The sequence below is a fragment of the Hordeum vulgare genome, chromosome 6H, assembly GCF_904849725.1.
Source record: "Hordeum vulgare subsp. vulgare chromosome 6H, MorexV3_pseudomolecules_assembly, whole genome shotgun sequence".
Lineage (NCBI taxonomy): Eukaryota > Viridiplantae > Streptophyta > Magnoliopsida > Poales > Poaceae > Hordeum > Hordeum vulgare.
The window spans coordinates 19,734,471-19,756,289 of NC_058523.1; the positions used below are offsets into that span (position 1 = coordinate 19,734,471).

The window sequence follows — 21,819 nt, forward strand, 5'->3', positions numbered from 1 at the left end:
TATGCTCTCCAAAAACTCTACGTTGTTTCCAATCAGCAATATGTCATCCACATATAATATTAGAAACGCCACAGAGCTCCCACTCACTTTCTTGTAAATACAAGATTCTCCAACCACTTGTATAAACCCAAATGCTTTGATCACCTTATCAAAGCGTTTGTTCCAACTCCGAGATGCTTGCACCAGTCCATAAATGGATCGCTGGAGCTTGCACACCTTGTTAGCAATTTTAGGATCGACAAAACCTTAGGGTTGCATCATATACAACTCTTCCTTAAGGAAACCGTTAAGGAACGCCGTTTTGACATCCATCTGTCAGATTTCATAATCGAAAAATGAAGCTATTGCTAACATGATTCTGACGGACTTAAGCATCGCTACGGGTGAGAAAGTCTCATCGTAGTCAACTCCTTGAACTTGCGAAAAACCCTTTGCCACAAGTCGAGCTTTATAAACGGTCACATTGCCGTCAGCATCCGTCTTCCTCTTAAAGATCCATTTGTTCTGAATAGCCTTGCGGCCCTCAGGTAGTACCTCCAAAGTCCACACTTTGTTCTCATACATGGATCCTATCTCGGACTTCATGGCTTCTAGCCATTTGTTGGAATCTGGGCCCACCATTGCTTCTTCATAATTTGCAGGTTCATTGTTGTCTAACAACATGATTGATAAGACGGGATTACCGTACCACTCTGGAGCAGCACGTGGTCTCGTCGACCTGCGTGGTTCGACAGAAACTTGAACTGGAGTTTCATGATCATCATCATTAACTTCCTCCTCAACCGGCGTCGCAACGACAGAGGTTTCCCCTTGCCCCGCGCCACCATCCAGAGGGATGAGAGGTTCGACAACCTCGTCAAGTTCTATCTTCCTCCCACTCAATTCTCTTGAGAGAAACTCCTTCTCGAGAAAAGCTCCGTTTTTAGCAACAAACACTTTGCCCTCAGATTTGAGATAGAAGGTGTACCCTACTGTCTCTTTTGGGTAACCTATCAAGATGCACTTTTCCGCTTTGGGTTCCAGCTTTTCAGGCTGAAGCTTTTTGACATAAGCATCACATCCCCAAACTTTAAGAAACGACAACTTTGGCCTTTTGCCATACCACAGTTCGTATGGTGTCGTCTCAACGAATTTTGATGGTGCCCTATTTAAAGTGAATGCAGCTGTTTCTAATGCATAACCCCAAAATGATAATGGCAAATTGGTAAGAGACATCATAGATCGCACCATCTCTAATAAAGTACGATTACGACGTTCGGACACATCATTACGCTGTGGTGTTCCACGCGGTGTTAACTGTGAAACAATTCCACATTGTCTTAAGTGAGCACCAAACTCGAAACTCAGATATTCACCCCCACGATCAGACCGTAGGAACTTGATCTTCTTGTTACGATGATTTTCAACTTCACTCTAAAATTGCTTGAACTTTTCAAATGTTTCAGACTTGTGCTTCATTAAGTAGACATAACCATATCTACTCAAATCGTCAGTGAAGGTGAGAAAATAACGATATCCGCCGCGTGCCTCTACGCTCATCGGACCACACACATCGGTATGTATGATTTCGAACAAGTCACTTGCACGCTCCATTGTTCCGGAGAACGGAGTTTTAGTCATCTTGCCCATGAGGCATGGTTCGCATGTGTCAAGTGAATCAAAGTCAAGTGACTCCAAAAGTCCATCGGCATGGAGTTTCTTCATGTGCTTTACACCAATATGACCTAAGCGGTAGTGCCACAAAAATATGGCGCTATCATTGTTAACTCTAACTCTTTTGGTCTCGATGTTATATACGTGTGTATCACTATCAAGATTCAATATGAACAATCCTCTCACATTGGGTGCATGACCATAAAAGATGTTACTCATAGAAATAGAACAACCATTATTCTCTGACTTAAAAGAGTAACCGTCTCGCAATAAACAAGATCCAGATATAATGTTCATGCTCAACGCAGGCACTAAATAACAATGATTTAAGTTCAGAACTAATCCTGACGGTAACTGAAGTGAGACTGTGCCGACGGCGATTGCATCAACCTTGGAACCATTTTCCACGCGCATCGTCACTTCATCTTTCGCCAGCCTTCGTCTATTCCGCAGTTCCTGTTTCGAGTTGCAAATATGAGCAACAGAACCGGTATCGAATACCCAGGCACTACTACGAGATCCGGTTAAGTACACATCAATAACATGTATATCAAATATACCTAATTTTTCTTTGGCCGCCTTCTTATCAGCCAGATACTTGGGGCAATTGCGCTTCCAGTGACCCATACCCTTGCAATACTAACACTCTGTTTGAGGCTTAGGTCCAGCTTTGGGTTTCTTCGTCGGATTGGCAACAGGCTTGCCGCTCTTCTTCGAATTACCCTTCTTGCCTTTGCCGTTTCTCTTGAAACCACTGGTCTTATTCACCATCAACACTTGATGCTCTTTATGGAGTTCCGACTCTGCGACTTTCAGCATCGCAAACAACTTGCCGGGAGACTTGTTCATCCCTTGCATGTTGTAGTTCAACACAAAGCCTTTATAGCTTGGCGGCAGTGATTGAAGGATTCTGTCAGTGATAGCTTCTTGCGGGAGTTCAATCCCCAGCTCAGCTAGACGGTTTGAGTACCCAGACATTTTGAGCACATGCTCACTGACAGACGAGTTCTCCTCCATCTTGCAAGCATAGAATTTATCGGAGGTCTCATACCTCTCGATCCGGGCGTTCTTCTGAAAGATAAACTTCAACTCCTGGAACATCTCAAATGCTCCATGACGCTCAAAGCGACGTTGAAGTCCCGGTTCTAAGCCATACAAGACTGCACATTGAACTATTGAGTAGTCCTCCTTACGTGCTAACCAAGCGTTCTTAACATCCTGATCAGCCGTAGCGGGTGGTTCATCTCCTAGCGCAGCATTAAGGACATAATCCTTCTTCCCAGCTTGTAAGATTAGCTTAAGATTATGAGCCCAGTCTACAAAGTTGCTTCCATCATCTTTCAACTTAGCTTTCTCTAGGAACATATTAAAATTCACGATGACTGTCGCGTGAGCCATGATCTACAACACAAATATATTCAAAGTGGACTTAGACTATGTTCAAGATAATTAGAGTTTAACTTAATCAAATTATTCGCTAAACTCCCACTCAAAAAGTACATCTCTCTAGTCATTTGAGTGGTTCATGATCCACTTACACTAGCTCAAGTCCGATCATCACGTGAGTTGAGTATAGTTTCAGTGGTAAGCATCCCTATGCTAATCATATCATCTATATGATTCATGATCGACCTTTCGGTCTCATGTGTTCCGAGGTCATGTCTGCACATGCTAGGCTCGTCAAGCTTAACCCGAGTGTTCCGCGTGCGCAACTGTTTTGCATCCGTTGTATGTGAACGTTGAGTCTATCACACCCGATCATCACGTGGTGTCTCGAAACGACGAACTGTAGCAACGGTGCACAGTCGGGGAGAACACAATTTCGTCTTGAAATTTTAGTGAGAGATCACCTCATAATGCTACCGTCGTTCTAAGCAAGATAAGGTGCATAAAAGGATTAACATCACATGCAATTCATAAGTGACATGATATGGCCATCATCACGTGCTTCTTGATCTCCATCACCAAAGCACCGACACGATCTTCTTGTCACCGGCGCCACACCATGATCTCCATCAACGTGTCGCCATCGGGGTTGTCGTGCTACTCATGCTATTACTACTAAAGCTACATCCTAGCAAAATAGTAAACGCATCTGCAAGCACAAACGTTAGTTATAAAGACAACCCTATGGCTCCTGCCGGTTGCCGTACCATCGACGTGCAAGTCGATATTATCTATTACAACATGATCATCTCATACATCCAATATATCACATCACATCGTTGGCCATATCACATCACAAGCATACCCTGCAAAAACAAGTTAGACGTCCTCTAATTTTGTTGTTGCATGTTTTACGTGGTGACCATGGGTATCTAGTAGGATCGCATCTTACTTACGCAAACACCACAACGGAGATATATGAATTGCTATTTAACCTCATCCAAGGACCTCCTCGGTCAAATCCGATTCAACTAAACTTGGAGAAACCGACACTCGTCGGTCATCTTTGAGCAACGGAGTTACTCGTAGAGATGAAACCAGTCTCTCGTAAGCGTACGAGTAATGTCGGTCCGAGCCGCTTCGATCCAACAATACCGCGGAATCAACAAAAGACTAAGGAGGGCAGCAAAAATGCACATCACCGCCCACAAAAACTTTTGTGTTCTACTCGAGAAGACATCTACGCGTGAACCTGGCTCATGATGCCACTGTTGGGGAACGTCGCATGGGAAACAAAAATTTTCCTACGCGCACGAAGACCTATCATGGTGATGTCCATCTACGAGAGGGGATGTGTGATCTACGTACCCTTGTAGACCGTACAGCAGAAGCGTTAGTGAACGCGGTTGATGTAGTGGAATGTCCTCACGTCCCTCGATCCGCCTCGCGAACCGTCCCGCGATCAGTCCCACGATCTAGTGCCGAACGGACGGCACCTCCGCATTCAGCACACGTACAGCTCGACGATGATCTCGGCCTTCTTGATCCAGCAAGAGAGACGGAGAGGTAGAAGAGTTCTCCGGCAGCGTGACGGCACTCCGGAGGTTGGTGATGATCTCGCCTCAGCAGGGCTCCGCCCGAGCTCCGCAGAAACACGATCTAGAGATGAAACCGTGGAGATATGTGGTCGGGCTGCCGTGGCAAAGTTGTGTCAAATCAGCCCTAAAACCCCACTATATATAGGAGAGAGAGGGGGGAGACTTGCCTTGGGGTCCAAGAACCCCCAAGGGGTCGGCCGAGCCAAGGGGGGAAGGATTCCCCTCCCAAACCGAGTCCTGCTTGGTTTGGAAGGTGGAGTCCTTCTTCCCTTTCCCACCTCCTCCTTTTTTTTCCTTTTCTCTTTGATTTTCTTCCCAATGCGCATAGCCCTCTTTTGGGCTGTCCCACCAGCGCACTAAGGGCTGGTGCAGCACCCCCAACACCTATGGGCTTCCCCGGGGTGGGTGCCCCCCCGGTGAACTCCCGGAACCCATTCGTCATTCCCGGTACATTCCCGGTAACTCCGAAAACCTTCCGGTAATCAAATGAGGTCATCCTATATATCAATCTTCATTTCCGAACCATTCCGGAAACCCTCGTGACGTCCGTGAGCTCATCCGGGACTCCGAACAACATTCGGTAACCAACCATATAACTCAAATACGCATAAAACAACGTCGAACCTTAAGTGTGTAGACCCTACGGGTTCGAGAACTATGTAGACATGACCCGAGAGACTCCTCGGTCAATATCCAATAGCGGGACCTGGATGCCCATATTGGATCCTACATATTCTACGAAGATCTTATCGTTTGAACCTCAGTGCCAAGGATTCATATAATCGTGATGGACTAGACCCAAACTAATAGACGTAGCATATTGATCGTGTCATTTTATTGCTACTGTTTTCTGCGTGTCAAGTATTTATTCCTATGACCATGAGATCATATAACTTACTAACACCGGAGGAATACTTTGTGTGTATCAAACGTCGCAACGTAACTGGGTGACTATAAAGATGCTCTACAGGTATCTCCGAAGGTGTTCGTTAAGTTAATATGGATCAAGACTGGGATTTGTCACTCCGTGTGACGGAGAGGTATCTCGGGGCCCACTCGGTAATACAACATCACACACAAGAATTTCAATTACTGTGACTTAATGTAAGTTGCGGGATCTTGTATTAGGAACGAGTAAAGAGACTTGCCGGTAAACGAGATTGAAATAGGTATACGGATACTGACGATCGAATCTTTATAGTCATGTCTACGGGATTATATGAATCCTTGGCACTGAGGTTCAAACGATAAGATCTTCGTAGAATATGTAGGATCCAATATGGGCATCCAGGTCCCGCTATTGGATATTGACCGAGGAGTCTCTCGGGTCATGTCTACATAGTTCTCGAACCCGCAGGGTCTGCACACTTAAGGTTCAACGTTGTTTTATGCGTATTTGAGTTATATGGTTGGTTACCGAATGTTGTTCGGAGTTCCGGATGAGATCAAGGACGTCACGAGGGTTTCTGGTATGGTCCGGAAACGAAGATTGATATATAGGATGACCTCATTTGATTACCGGAAGATTTTCGGAGTTACCGGGAATGTACCGGGAATGACGAATGGGTTCCGGGAGTTCACCGGGGGGGGGGGGGCAACCCATCCCGGGGAAGCCCATTGGCCTTGGGGGTGGTGCACCAGCCCTTAGTGGGCTGGTGGGACAGCCCAAGAAGGCCCTATGCGCCATTGGAAGAAAATCAAAGAGAAAAGAAAAAAAAGGAGGAGGTGGGAAAAGGGGGAAGGACTCCTCCTTCCAAACCTAGTCGGACTCGGTTTCGAAGGGGAGATCTCCCCCCCTTGGCTCGGCTGAAGCCCTTAGGGGTCCTTGGACCCCAAGGAAAGGCTCCCCCTCTTCCCCCTATAAATACGGAGGTTTTAGGGCTGATTTGAGACAACTTTGCCACGGCAGCCCGACCACATATCTCCACGGTTTTACCTCTAGATCGCGTTTTTGCGGAGCTCGGGCGGAGCCCTGCCGAGACGAGATCATCACCAACCTCCGGAGCGCCGACACGCTGCCGGAGAACTCTTCTACCTCTCCGTCTCTCTTGCTGGATCAAGAAGGCCGAGATCATCGTCGAGCTGTACGTGTGCTGAAAGCGGAGGTGCCGTCCGTTCGGCACTAGATCGTGGGACTGATCGCGGGATAGTTCGCGGGGCGGATTGAGGGACGTGAGGACGTTCCACTACATCAACCGCGTTCACTAACGCTTCTGCTGTACGGTCTACAAGGATACGTAGATCACTCATCCCCTCTCGTAGACGGACATCACCATGATAGGTCTTCGTATGCGTAGGAAAATTTTTGTTTCCCATGCGACGTTCCCCAACACTTTTCTGATAATGCCTGGGCATCTTCTGACTCCTTGTACTCTTGAAATGCCTTCCAGTGATTCGCCTGCTTGGCTAGATACCCCTCGAATACTGGCACTTTCTTTGTCTTCAGATAGTTTTTCCATAGCTTCTTCTTCCAGCTACGGAACAGTTCGGCCATCTTCTTTAGAGTCCACTGCTTGACTTTGGCCCTCAGTTTGTCTACGGCGTCTTCATTCTCACATTCTGGCAGGTTGAAATGTGACATGAGATCATTCCAAAGATTATCTTTGTACCTTTCGGCGACATAGTCACTATCGGCTGCCCCTTTGCGCTTGTTCCACTCCCGAACGCTGATCGGGACGTGATCCCTAACGAGAACTCCGCATTGCTTCTTGAACGTGTCAGCAGCATTCTTAGGAAGCTTGGGTTCGCCCGTAGGCAATATCACATCAAAGGTGTAATGCGTCCGTGCATCCAACTTTCTAGTCGGGCCTCGTTTCGTAGCTTTGCTCGATGTGGAGGCCTAAGAGGGAGAAACATTCGTCAAATGAATGTATATGTATACAATATAGAGCTATCTCCAATATACTTATTTTTTTTGAGCTAGTTGACCCTGAAATTGAAAAGCACTACAAATGAACTCTAAAAATGTTGAAAGTTGGCATGCTATCATCATTTCACCCACATAGCATGTGTTAAAAAGTTGAGAGGGCTACGACAAAAACTGGATGCACTTCGTGTACAAAACGGACAATCTGTCTCGAAGTATCAGCGTTTCGAACGAGAACTCATCTCTTACAAAGGGATTTCATTTTTTTGAACTTATTTGAACTCCATACTTTTTGTGTGTTCACAATGCACCATTCAAAGGCACATCACAAAATTTCAACAATTTCTGACTTCATTTGGTATTCTTCGTGCATTTACTTATTTTTTTTAGCTAGTTGACCCTGAAATTGAAAAGCACTACAAATGAACTCTGAAAATGTTGAAAGTTGGCATGCTATCATCATTTCACCCACATAGCATGTGTTAAAAAGTTGAGAGGGCTATGGCAAAAATTGGATGCATTTCGTGTACAAAACGGACAATCTCTCTCGAAGTATGAGCGTTTCGAACGAGAACTCATCTCTTACAAAGGTTTATTAAAATTCTTTTTGCGTATTTGAGAATTTGAAAAAACTATGAAAATGAAAAGTGTTTGAAATTTAGTACATTCCATACATGCATTAATAAAAGGTTTAATACATTATTACATTATTGCACCAATATTCCTATCTATTATTTCTGTTTTCTTCTGGGTCGTAGCCATGGAGAATCTTCATCATTCAGTAGGATGCTTGGGTCAGTTTTTACTTTGAAGGACGGAATTTCATGAAACTTATTATAATCTTCTGACATGTCTGTCTTGTCATCTACTCCCACGATGTTTCTTTTCCCTGAAAGAACTATGTGGCGTTTTGTCTCATCGGACGATATCTTCTTTTGCTGATTTCTTTTTCTCGTTTTTGTAGACATGTCCTTCACATAGAAAACCTGAGCGACATCATTGGCTAGGACAAATGGTTCATCCATGTATGCAAGATTGTTGAGATCCACTGTTGTCATGTCGTACTTTTGGTCTACAACTACCCCGCCTCCTGTCAGCTTCACCCATTTGCACCGAAACAAAGGGATCTTAAAAGTAGGTCCATAGTCAAGTTCCCATATCTCCTCTATGTACCCGTAATATGTTTCCAAAAATTGCCCATTCTCGTCTGTTGCATCAAGACAGACACCACTATTTTGGTTGGTGCTCTTTTTATCTTGGGCAACCGTGTAAAATGTATTCCCATTTATCTCATACCCTTGGAAAGTACATATAGTCGAAGATGGTGGCCTGGCCAAACAGTACAGCTGATCTCCAACGGTGTCGTCATTCATGAGATGTGTCTGCAACCAACTACCGAAAGTCTTCTCGTGTTCCCCTTTAATCCAAGAGTCAGCCTTACCCGGGTTTTCGGAGCGTAGAATATTCTTGTGTCTCACGATATACGGAGCCACCACGGTGGAATTGTGTATAACTGTGTAGTGTGCTTGAGAGAAAGAATGCCCGTCCGTACATACTTTTGCTTTCCTTCCTAGTGTGCCTTTTCTTGTCAGCCTACCCTCATACCGAGATTCAGGAACACCAATCGGCTTAAGGTCAGGAAGAAAGTCCACACAAAACTCAATGACCTCCTCTGTTCCATAGCCCTTGGAGCTGCTCCCTTCTGGCCTAGCACGGTTACGAACATATTTCTTTAAGACTCCCATGAACCTCTCGAAGGGGAACATATTGTGTAGAAACACAGGACCGAGAATTCTAATCTCTTCGACTAGGTGAACTAGGAGGTGTGTCATTATATTGAAGAAGGATGGCAGGAACAACAACTCAAAGCTGACCAGACATTGGACCACATCAATCTGTAACCCTGATAGACTTTCTCGATCGATTACCTTTTGAGAAATTGCATTGAGGAATGCACATACCTTCACAATTGCCAGACGAACATTTTCCGGTAGAATTCCCCTCAATGCAACCGGAAGCAATTGCGTCATAAGCATGTGGCAGTCATGAGACTTTAGGTTTTGGAATTTTTTGTCTTTCATATTTACGATTCCCTTTATATTCAACGAGAAGCCAGTCGGGACCTTGATACTGAAAAGGACTTCAAAGAAGATTTCCTTCTCTTCCTTAGTAAGAGCGTAGCTGGCACGCCCTTGAAACTGCCCTGGATGCATGCCATCTCTTCCTTTATGACGTTCCTGGTCCTCCTGTGCTTCCGGTGTATCTTTTGACTTCCCATACAAGCCCGGGAAGCCTAGAATATTCACGCAGAGATTCTTCGTCAAGTGCATCACGTCGATTGCCGAGCGGACCTCATGGACTTCCCAGTAGGGTAGCTCCCAAAATATAGATTTCTTCTTCCACATGGGTACGCGCTTATCAGGGCCGTTAGGAACAGGTTGGCTGCCAGGACCCTTTCCAAAGATTACTTTTTGACCATATCAAATACTTCAGCACCAGTACGGATGACAGGCTTCCCCCGGGGTTCTGCCTTGCCATTGAAATGCTTGCCTTTTTTCTTTAAGGGATGCTTGGGCGGAAGAAAACGACGATTGTACGGGTACACATTCTTCCTACATTTGTCCAGATATATACTTTCTGTCTGATCCAAACAGTGCGTGCATGCATTGTATCCCTTGTTTGACTGTCCTGAAATGTTACTAAGAGCAGGCCAATCATTGATGGTTATGAAAAGCAATGCTCGAAGGTCAAATTCCTCTTGTTTGTGCTCGTCCCACACACGTACACCTGGTTCGGCCCACAGTTGTAAAAGTTCATCAACTAATGGCCTTAGGTACACATCAATATCGTTGTCGGGTTGCTTTGGACCTTGGATAAGCACTGGCATCATAATGAACTTCCACTTCATGGACAACCAAGGAGGAAGGTTGTAGATACATAGAGTAACGGGCCAGGTGCTGTGACTGCAACTCTGATCCCGAAAAGGATTCATGCCATCTGTACTCAGACCTAACCATAAGTTCCTTGCGTCAGCTGCAAATCTCGGGAACTCTCTCTCGATTTTTCTCCACTGCCAACCATCAGCGGTGTGCCTCAACTTATCGTCTTTCATACGATCTTCCATGTGCCATCGCAACAACTTCGCATGATCTTTATTTTTGAACAGACGTTTCAACCGTGGTATTATAGGAGAATACCACATCACCTTGGCAGGAACCCTCTTCCTGGGTGGCTCGCCCTCAATATCACCAGGGTCATCTTTTCTGATCTTATACCGCAATGCAGTGCATACCGGGTATTTATCCATATTCTCGTACTTCTCACCGCGGTAGAGGATGCAGTCATTAGGGCATGCATGTATCTTCTGCACGTCTAATCCTAGAGGGCAGACAAGCTTCTTTGCTTCGTACGTGCTGGCGGGCAATTCGTTCTTTCTTGGAAGCATCTTCTTCATCAGTACCAGCAACTTTTCGAATGACGAGTCAGTCACACCGGTCTCTGCCTTCCACTTCAGCAATTCCAGTGTGCTACCCAGCTTCTTCTGGCCATCTTCACAAGTTGGGTACAACAATTTGTTGTGGTCCTGTAACATCTACTCGAACTGCAACCTCTCCTTTTCTGTGTCGCAACCTCGCCGTGCATCAGAAATGACCCGGCCAAGATGATCAGCGGGCTCATCTGGTTCCCGTTCTTCATCCTGATCTTCTTCTTCATTGTCTTTCATTGCGGTATCAGCATATTCAGGGAACATAGATCGGTAGTTGTCATCATCGTTCTCTTCTTCTTCATCGTCGTCTTCCATCATAACCCCTCTTTCTCCGTGCTTGGTCCAAACATTATAGCCCGACATAAAACCGGACCGAAGCAGGTGGCTCTGAATGACTCTTGAAGAAGTGTAATCCTTCTCATTCCGACATTCAACACATGGACAAAACATATAGCCACCACCATGCTTGTTCGCATCGGCTGCATCTCGAAAAGAATGCACGCCTTCTCTGTAAGCGGCTGTGCGTCGATCACCGTACATCCATGGATGGCTCATCTGTGTTATACGACAGTATATCAAATACAATCACGATCCTAAAAATTAGTACCGCACGGTCTAAACGAGGAAATATAGTTGCTAACCTTTTAGAATAAGTAGAAATAAAGAGGAAGAGGTTTAAGCGTGGCTCAGGCATCTCATATCGTAGTTGTGTTCGGTGAACTGAAGCGGCATCGCTCTAACACACATTTCAACAAACACCTCTAGTGCATAAAAAAAAGTGGAGAGCTATCACACACCCACAATCCTCCATCCAAGAAAAATGCAAGGAAGAGGGAAGAGGGGGGGTGTGCTATATATAGGCAGAGGACTTTAGTCCCGTTTTGAGACACAAACCGGGACTAAAGGTGGCGCACATGCGGGCTGCCCACCGCGTAGCCCTTTAGTCCCGGTTTGAGACACGAACCGGGACTAAAGGCTCCTTACGGGCCGGGACTAAAGCCTCGAGGAAGGCATTGAGAATTATGGCGACGTGGCCGGGCCTTTAGTCCCGGCCCAGAGGTAGGCCGGGACTAAAGGGTCCCGGCCAAAAGGCTCATTTTCCACTAGTGTGAGAATGAAAATAGGGTCAAATCACACAAGTGGCACAATGACATGTCTCACACAACTCACTATTGATGATGAACCTTGAAAGACCGACTCACATGCAAGTTGCATTGAGAAAATCGCTCCTACTATCTATAAGCAATGCTAGTAAATGATTACTATTTCCTCCTTTTTTAAATATAATTCTTCTTAGAAATTACACTAAAGGACTAGAAATGAATGTATATAGACACACTTTCCTATTATATTGTTCAACGTGACCTATATTCTCAATCCCTATTTTCCTATTATATTGTTCAATACGTCCGCGGAGAATTTTATGAATTTCGTCGACTCAAAGGATTGTCATTAGTGTTTTTTGACTTTTTTTTTTCAAAAGCAAGGAGGAAAATATTGCCTAAATTTTAAACGAAAGTAAAAGTTCAAGGCCTCGCTTCTTTCCATCATGCAAAACCATGCACGAGACTTTCATCTCGCACAGCTCTTGAGTGATAAAAGAATGAAGAACTCGTCTTCTCTCTTTTTTTATTACCTTCCTCACGTATGTGCAAGATCGAATCCATTCTTTTTCGACCATTCCCTGGCCCGCCAGTCGGTAGCACATTGGTCGTTTTTCACCCCCATCTAGCCCTCGCCTCGCCCCCAGTCCCCTCGCCGCCACCGCCGCCGACGTCGCTGCCCAGTTCCGGCTGCGTCCTCCCGTACCGCAGCGCCTACCCCATTCCGCCGGCCGCAGCGCCGCCGGGGCACCGCAGCTTCCCCGACCCCAACCCGCTGTTGCCGGTCAGCTACGTCGTCCATGACTAAGTCGTCCGACAGTTTGTCTCAAGGTACAAAATGGACTTTGTCGACGAGTTCTTTTTTCATAATGTTATGTGCGACTCTAACGATTCCTCATCTGACGATGAGGAGATGTTGCTTGCCGTGTTGGTCTATAACCACATTAATAGGCAGCGGTCACTGTTTCGGGGCTGGATTCCGAGCCATGTTCCGGCGTTTAATCGTAACCGAGAGAGCGGTCATTTTCTGCTATGGAAGCACTACTTTGACGCAATACAAACCTCCATGCCCGCAGTAAAAACGTAAAAAGAGTTGCTTGATGTGCTTAAGGATCCGAATGCCTAGTCCAACATTTTAAACGTGGTGTCTTCAGCGAGCAAACGTGGCAGCCACGTACAACTACAAACCACACACACTCGCACACACACCTCCATTCCCGCAGAAGAACCACCTAGAGGCAATATATATATATATCCAGCCGAGCCGGGCAAATGAACATGAAGTGGGCAATGACCTCATGGCCCTGGCCATGGCCAAGTCGCCATCACAAAAAGCTTCCATACCCTTTTTTTCTTCTTTTTTTGGCTTCAGGCCAGGTACAATGAATGAACCACCACCGCGACGGACCCCGTTACCATCTCGTCGCCTGCCTGCCGCCTGCTGCTGCTCCTCCTCAGCCGTCGCCACACGTGCTCCATCTCCCGGACGATCCGCCGTCGCCTCTTGACCCACCCTTTGACTCCTTTCCCGCCACCAACACCTCCCCACGAACCTTCTCCTCCTCCTCCTCCTCCCCGCGCGCTATTTATCCCCGCGCACGCCATTTCCCAGCATCCATTCGAACACACTCAACACAGTCCACCACCCAAGTACGTCCACCAGCAGCCAGCGCGCGCCCGAGAACCTCGTTCCCATCGACGGAGAAGCAGGGCCAGGCCGGAGGCGGCAATGGCGCGGCGGCGGGACGCGGAGGCGGAGCTGAGCCTGCCGCCGGGGTTCCGGTTCCACCCGACGGACGAGGAGCTGGTGGGGGACTACCTCTGCGCGCGCGCGGCCGGCCGGGCCCCGCCGGCGCACGTCATCGCCGAGGTCGACCTGTACCGGCACGACCCGTGGGAGCTACCGGAGCGGGCGCTCTTCGGGGTGCGGGAGTGGTACTTCTTCACGCCGCGGGACCGCAAGTACCCCAACGGCTCCCGCCCTAGCAGGGCCGCCGGGGGCGGCTACTGGAAGGCCACCGGCGCCGACAAGCCCGTCGCGCGCGCCGGTAGGACTGTCGGGGTCAAGAAGTCGCTCGTCTTCTACCATGGGAGGCCGGGGGCTGCGGTCAAGACCGACTGGATCATGCACGAGTACCGCCTCGCCGGCGCTGAGGGGCGCGCCGCGAAGAAGAGGGACGGCGCCTCGCTCAGGCTCGACGACTGGGTGCTCTGCCGCCTCTACGATAAGAAGAACCAGTGGGAGAAGATGCAGCAGCAGCTGCAGGAGGCGGCGGTCAAGGCTGCGGCGTCACGGTCGGTCTCGTGGGGCGAGATGCAGACGCCGGAGTCCGATGTCGACAACGATGCGTTCCCGGAGTTGGATTCGCTACCGCCGACACTCCAGACGACAAACGCGGCGATGTTGCCGAAGGAGGAGGTGCAGGAGTTGGAGCTGGACACTGACGAGTGGCTCATGGGGATCAGCCTCGATGACCTGCAGGGCCCAGGCTCCCTGATGCTGCCCTGGGATGACTCCTACGCCGCCTCTTTCCTGTCGCCAGTGGCCACGATGAAGATGGAGCAGGACATCAGCCCGTTCCTGTTCTGAGCTATTAATTCTATGTTTTCTGTTCTCTTACAGTAGCGCGGTTGTGTGCGGCCTAATTAACTGTAGATACTTCACATTTGTTCAGGATTTAGATAAGCCATTTGTTCATGTTCACGACATTTGTGGGGCTTGCAAAGTGCTCAGTCAATGCCCAATGTATGTCATCCGTCCATTATTCTTATTTCCTAAAAAATATAGGAGTGATACTTACCACCTGCAACTGCAATGCAGAATATCTTAATTTGGGTGATGAAGATCACGCCTGCGTTCCTGGTGCTACTTGTTCATTACAACCAGAAATATCAGCAATTAATGCTTTTGTTTTTCCGTGGGGAAGTTTCAACTTTATCTACTATCCTGGTTTTAATTGTCTGCAGTCACGAAATGGTAACGCATTCTCTGATGTGATGTTTACATTGTGCAAATAAATAGAAGTGTAAAGCCAGCAACACCCCATTCATATGATGGCGCCACGGGCAAAAAATCTGCCTTTGCTTCTCTTCATTTCCTTTTCTTGTGATATTCTCCAAAAGTCTGCAACAAAGCCATGAGGTGCAGTAAGCAGTGACACCCCAAAATTTTTGATAATACTATATCATCCTGAGAACGGACGTTTGGAGGCTGAGCTCCATTGAGCTCGATTTTTTTGAAAAATTCAAATTTCAGAATTTTCATTTCCCAAAAAATCTGAAAAATTATGCAAGTAAAGAAGAATGTTATGTGTATGTGTGTAAATTTTTAGGATTTCCAAAAAATCTGAAAAAATATGCAAGTAAAGAAGGATGTTATGTGTATGTGTATAATTTTTTAAGATGAAATACCTTGAAATACAATCTGTACAGAAAAGAAAAATTTATGGTCCGGGTCGATAAATAGCATCATGTGTTAAAAAACCTTAGATTTGTCTTTTTTTACATGTCTCATTTCAACATATTTTTTTCTAAAAATTTACATACATATCACTAGTGGGGACGGGGCCTTTAGCCCCGGCCCGTAAGGGGCTTTAGTCCCGGTTCACCAACCGGAACTAAAGGGGCGGGACTAAAGGCCTAACCTTTAGTCCCGGCCCTGTTCCAAGCCGGGACTAAAGGTGCTCCACGTGGGCGCCTCGTAGCGCCCTAGGGGCAGGCCCTTGGACTAAAGAGTTTCAGATTTTGTTTATTTTTTAGGGTTTTTTTGAATTAAATTATTTTTGGGTTTTAGGGTTTTAGGGTTTAGGTGTTCGGGAGATTAACGTGATGCCTCGTTTGGTGTTTGGGAATTAGTTTTCATATAATTTAAATAGAAATAATTATGCATATATATATAAGATTAACTTATCTTAGAAGCGAGCATATATATACAATTATATGGAGATCTGAATTATCGGGACTAGAGCCCGTCTATTAGATTACATGGACGAACATCAGTAATGGCCCCTAGCTACACTAAATTGTCCTTTGTCATCTATAGCTTCCGTCCTCAGAAAGGTTGCAAGCTCCTCTGCAACAGCAATCGCGCGTTGCTCTGGTAGGACCTTCGTCCTCATGGCCGTGTACTATATAAGAAGAGGAGATGAATATGAATATCAATCATGATAACAAAGAATGACGGGTAAAAATAGAGGTGTGAATGTTCATTGCTTACGTCGAATCTGTGATCCTTGTGCTCAGAGGTAAACGTGCGAATGGTCTCGCAAACATAGTATCCGCATAGATGCGTCCCATGGCTGCTGGTCGCACTTTACGAGAATAGAATATATATAATCAAAATAATAATCTAGCATCATAAATGTATTGAAAATAGAAGTATATCATACTGCTACTTACCTGAGCCGCTCTAAAGGTCAACTTCTCAGGCTCAATACCGAGAGTCACGCACTTGAACCGCTTCCAAACCCTGCCCGACAAGGATAATGATTTGCTAAGTTTTTCATTAATTGATATATCAGAAAATCATCGAAAGAGACCGATAGAGCGCAAGAATGATTGTCGTGGGTATAAGCCTGATAGTAGATGTGTAGGGTACGAATGAGATGGGCAGAGTCCTAGCTACGGCGAGGTTGTATGAGTTCAAGCCCCTCTGCGGTGGAGGTAACAGCCCTACGTCTCAGTGCTCTCGGAGCTTGTTACCGAGTGTGATATGGAGTACAAAGATTTGCTAACCCTTTTACCAGTAGGGAAGGGCGGCTTATATAGAGTCCGCTGCCCTCCACAACGGTTTCGATTCAAGGGTGGAGTAGTGGCGATTGAACGCGTACGTTACAGGTAACGTATGCTCTAAATGCTAATAAATACACCCGGAAACGTACGACAGTTTCCCTCCAGAGAGGTTACGGCGCTCCGAGTGTATCCAGTCGGTAGGCCCGGTGTTCTCCGAATGTTAGTCTCCGACTGGATGATTCCTGCTACCGACTGGATGATGGGGACACCTTAATTCAGTCGGGGCATACTTAAGGTCCTGTCCCTTGTGTGGGGTAGTCCTTGGGTAGGACGTGTAGGGCAGGCCTATGACCCTACCCTAGGACTATGACCCCATCATTAGTCCCCGAATGGATTGGGGTTGAAACGTCGAAGCAGAGCTTGAGGTTCAGATCTGACTGAACTAGGTTCGGCTTGGGCGTTGCTTGCCCTTATCCATTTTATCTCTCTCTCGACCAACGTTCCGAGTGGAAGTGCTTGAGAAACAAACTGTCGGGGACCGAGTGCTTCCACGGCATCTTTTGACGCGACCGGTCAACTGACAGCGGCGGATTTTCCGGGATCTCAAATTTCGGGTTCCGCGCTCTTAGCGGGGACGACGTCAGCGCGTCGAGTAGCGCCTGACTCCTCGATCCTCGCGCCTTCAACTCCTCCACTGATATCGCCGCAGCTAGTTGGGCAGATAAGATTCCGGGCCCGCTCGCCAGCGACCCAGTCGGTGCTCTATTTAACTCTGGGCAACGAGACCTTTCGGTTACGCTCGCCGAATATTTTGCTCTTGCCTGCTCCGTCTTCCTCGCCACCTCCTGCGCGTGTACGTCCTTCCCTTCCCCTCTTTCTCGAGAGCTCACCGTCGCCGCCATGACCAAAGGTCAGACCAGCATGATGGAGGCGAGGAAGAAGAAGAACAAGGCGGCGGCTGCTCAGCGGCGGCAGCGACCGTTGCCGGCGGGATGGATCCAGGGTGACTTTCTGCCCTCCACGGTGACGGAGGGGGACCTGCTGGAGCTGGTAGAGCACGACCAGCTCGTGCATAAGTCCTGGAGGCTACCGGCGGACGACGAGGTTGAGCCGGCGCCACGGGAGGGGGAGCGCGTCTTGCTCCTCAGCCATGTTCACAGAGGTTTCTCTCTGCCCCCGCATCCTTTCTTCAAAGGTATCATGAATCATTTTGGTGCTCAACTCCATCACTTCCCTCCAAATGCCATCGCCCACCTTTCTGCCTTCATTGTTTTGTGCGAGTGCTTTATCGGTTGCCCCCCCATTGGGGTTTATTCAAACATATCTTCTCCGCCCGCTCTCAAACCATCAAACGTCTTAGTCAGTCGGATGACAAGACGCATCTCCTCCAGCTCTGCGGGGGTTTAGGGTTTCAGAAGAAGAGTCGGAGCAGCTACCCTGCTCTCCAGTTGAGCGAGTCGGTTAGGAACTGGCAGTCGACGTGGTTCTACTGCCAGGACATAGCCTGTCCGAACGTGTCGACTGGGCTGCCTCCATTTAGTCTAGACCGCCCTGCTCCACCCAAGCAACTCGCCCTCTCGAAAGCCGAGAAGAACGACATCCAGCCTTTGGTCGAGGCACTCGTGGATGTTGTGAGGAGGGGGGTCACCGGTATTGACCTGCTAGAAGTCTTCATCGGTCGGCGAATCCAGCCTCTGCAGGCCCGCCACCACGCTATGTGGCACTACAGAGGGCCCGAGGATTCCACTCGGACCAACGTGGAGGGCATTCTCGAGGAGAAGGTGACCTCATGGGTGCTCCAAATCACGGGTCCCTGGGAGGACCCCAAAGGAGCCCGCCGAGTGACGCCTTACAGCGCGGACAACCCTCCACCAAATCAGGTGAGCAGCATCAGCCGAGTGCATTGAACTGTCTTGATTTCAGTCGTTTATTTATATCTCCGTGTGATGCTTAATGTTTCCGACTGAACCTCATGCAGGAGTGGACCAACTGGTCTTCCCCCGTCTCGAACGGGAACCCGGAGGAGGAGAAGGAAGAAGGCAGCCAGGAGGGGAGCGTGGAGAGCGCCGAATACGTCTCTGACAGCGGGGAGTCGGAGGAGGAAGACAGCGAGGAAGAGGAAGAGGAAGAGGATGAAGAGCCAGATTCGCCACCTCTGTGGCCAGAGCATCGGAGTAAGCGTCGGCATGAGCCTGCCGTCCCCTCAGCCCCTCCTACGTCGTCGAGTGCTCCGCCTACTGCCCCAGCGGTACCGAGTGTTCGGGGCACCAAGAGGGCCAGGGACGCAGCCGCTGAACTTGCAGGCCAGTCCTCTAGGGCGCCCAAGCCGAGTGGGCCCAAACCTAGGAAGGCTCTGCCGCGGATGAGGATGGCCGTCCCCGTCACCTCCACGTAAGTGAATCTAACTTTCGGCTCTTTCTGTTGACCGAGTGAACACCTGCTTTACAAGTCGAATGGACTTCACTCGACAGGGTTGCCACTTCTGCGACCTCGCCGGCCCGCCAAGGGGATGACCCCATGGACACGGACGACGTCATTTCGTCTCAGCCAGGTGTGTTGTGGGAGAGTCGGGTATTTTATTCCTGTAGACTGCGCCATCCTTTTCTTTTTCTGAAGCGTTATGTTATTTGGCATGCCAGGGGCGATCTGCCTGGACGAGGGCGGCCAGGGGAGAGCTGACCCCATCGTGGAGCCTGTCCAGGAGCCTGTCCTGGAGCCTGTCCTTGAGGCCACTCTTCCTGCTGCTGCCCCTGCCGCCAACGCTCCCCCGACCGAAGTGTCTCTACCGACTGAAGTGCCTCCACCGACTGAACCGGTGCCGGTGGGTGAGGAACCTACTGGGGCGAACCTTGGGATGCCCCATGAACTTCCCACGATTCCCGGTTCGTCGAGTGATGAATTCAGCATTCGGCGTGCCCCAGAGGAGCAGGTGGGGGCGGCCAAGGGGGCCATGATCCAGGTGGAGCTGATGGCCGGAGAGGCCAAGAGGGCTTATGACTCCGTTGCGGCCTTGTACTGGCAGAGCTTGGAGTTGCGCGATGACATCCGAGTAAGTAGTCTAGTAAGTACTCACTTTTCTTCTGTAACCCATTGGGTGTTGTCTGCTGTTTGCAATGGGTTCACTCCGAGTGAACCCAGTGGGTGTAGTCCCCGAGACTTCTGTCGAGTGCTTGCACCGACAGTTGTCTTTATACATTTGGTCTTTATTTTAGTTGTGTCCGTAGACAATATTTCCGAGTGTGAGTACTTATTGCAGTCGGAGCGCTCTTGTGGTAAGAGTCTCCGAAAGTAAGTTGCACGCAGGTCGAGTAGTATTGGCCTATGAGGCGTAGGTGAAAACATGCATCTCAATAGGGCGGGCCTGCTTGAGGTGTATGCCAGTGGGGTCACTCTTAGTGAACCCACTGGGTGTCGTCCCCGAGACCGCTACTGCTTGCGTCGGCAGGGGTCTGAAGAACTTAGCCTGTGAACTGACAAACTTGTTGATAACCCTTTGTTTCTTGGTGCAGAAAACTTGCGAAATGGGAACTGCTTATGAAGCCTTGAGAGCGGAGAGGAACCAGTATGCTGGTGAACTGGAAGCTGCAATGCTCGCCATGGCGGGCATGAAGGACGCGCAGGAAGTTCGAGAGAAGTCCTTGGAGGAGGCGCTGGAGGCAAACAGGGTGTTGGTGGCGGAGGTGGAGAGACTGAAGAAACAGAGGACTAAACTGCACAATCAAATGGCTGTTCGGAACAAACGATGGACAGCTCAGGAGAAGTATGTCAACGACTGGGCTGTCCAGATGATGACTCGTCTGGCAGGTAAGTCTTATGCTTTGTCGAGTGTTTATACCGTGTGACGAACACTCGGTTTTTACTGTCTGTTTGCTCGTTTGGTGCAGATTTTTGTACTGATGCCGAAGCTGAAGCGGCGGCTGTGGAACGGTCCATGAAGGACAATGTGCCACTCGGCGAGGACGCCAACCGGGATCTGCTCCGGGCGCATATCCGCGTAGGCAAAGTGGGTCCTTTCATCAGCCGATTGAGAGAAGTCTTCGGCCGCATTGAGAAGGAGCTTTGGCCGGAAGACGAGTCGCGGCAGGAGATGGGGACTCTGTTGGGGCGACTGGAGGAGATTCCGGCCCGAGTGCAGTCCTGGAAGAAATCGGCAGCGTGTTGCGGTGCTGACGTGGCGCTGTCCTTGGTCCGAGTCCATTACAAGGAGGTGCCGGAAGATAAGCTGAAAGCATTGAAGGTCGCCAACACGAAGAAGCTTCAATTCGAAGACTTCATGGAGACGTTCCTTGAGACTGCTACCCGCATCGCTGATGTAATCGACTTGGACACTTTTGTGGAGCCTTCTAGTCCTGATGCCGGCCCAGCTGACGCGTGATCAAACTTTATCCTCGGTATGCCGAGTGTTTACCTGTAATATACTCTGGCCACTTCTGTTGGCGGTCGTACTTTTAAATCGGTGCGGGTAAGCTTGATCCGCACCGAGTCAGCTATCATTTTTGAACTTATGTTGTCGGAATGATAACATTTATTCTTTTGTTTGAATGCTGTTTCGAGTGCGACACTTAGTGCATACTCGGATAAAGTTAAGACTTAGGTGATTCTTGGTCACGTCTAAGTCTCCGAGTGTGACGTGCAGTGCACACTCGTAGGACATTCAGGATCGCAGCTAAGTCCTCGAGTGTGACTTATAGTTCACACTCGGAGGAAGTTATTACTTAGGCGAGTCTTGATCATATCTAAGTCCTCGAGTGCGACGTATAGTGCACACTCGGAGGAAGTTAATACTTAGGCGATTGAGGATCGCATCTAAGTCCCCGAGTGCGACGTATAGTGCACACTCGGAAGAAGTTAATACTTAGGCGATTGAGGATCGCATCTAAGTCCCCGAGTGCGACGTATAGTGCACACTCGGAGGAGGTTAATACTTAGGCGATTCAGGATCGCAGCTAAGTCCCCGAGTGCGACGTATAGTGCACACTCGGAAGGAGTTATTAC

The 21,819-nt window shown here is 48.4% G+C and overlaps 1 protein-coding gene across 1 annotated transcript; it reads left to right on the forward strand.

Annotated features, from left to right (window-relative positions):
• The first annotated feature begins 13,744 nt into the window (after nt 1-13,744).
• On the forward strand, nt 13,745-14,796 carry LOC123403974 (NAC domain-containing protein 67-like). The gene has a single exon (XM_045097875.1). The coding sequence runs from the start codon at nt 13,823-13,825 to the stop codon at nt 14,681-14,683; it is 861 nt and encodes a 286-aa protein (XP_044953810.1). The 5' UTR covers nt 13,745-13,822; the 3' UTR covers nt 14,684-14,796.
• The last annotated feature ends 7,023 nt before the right edge of the window (nt 14,797-21,819 follow it).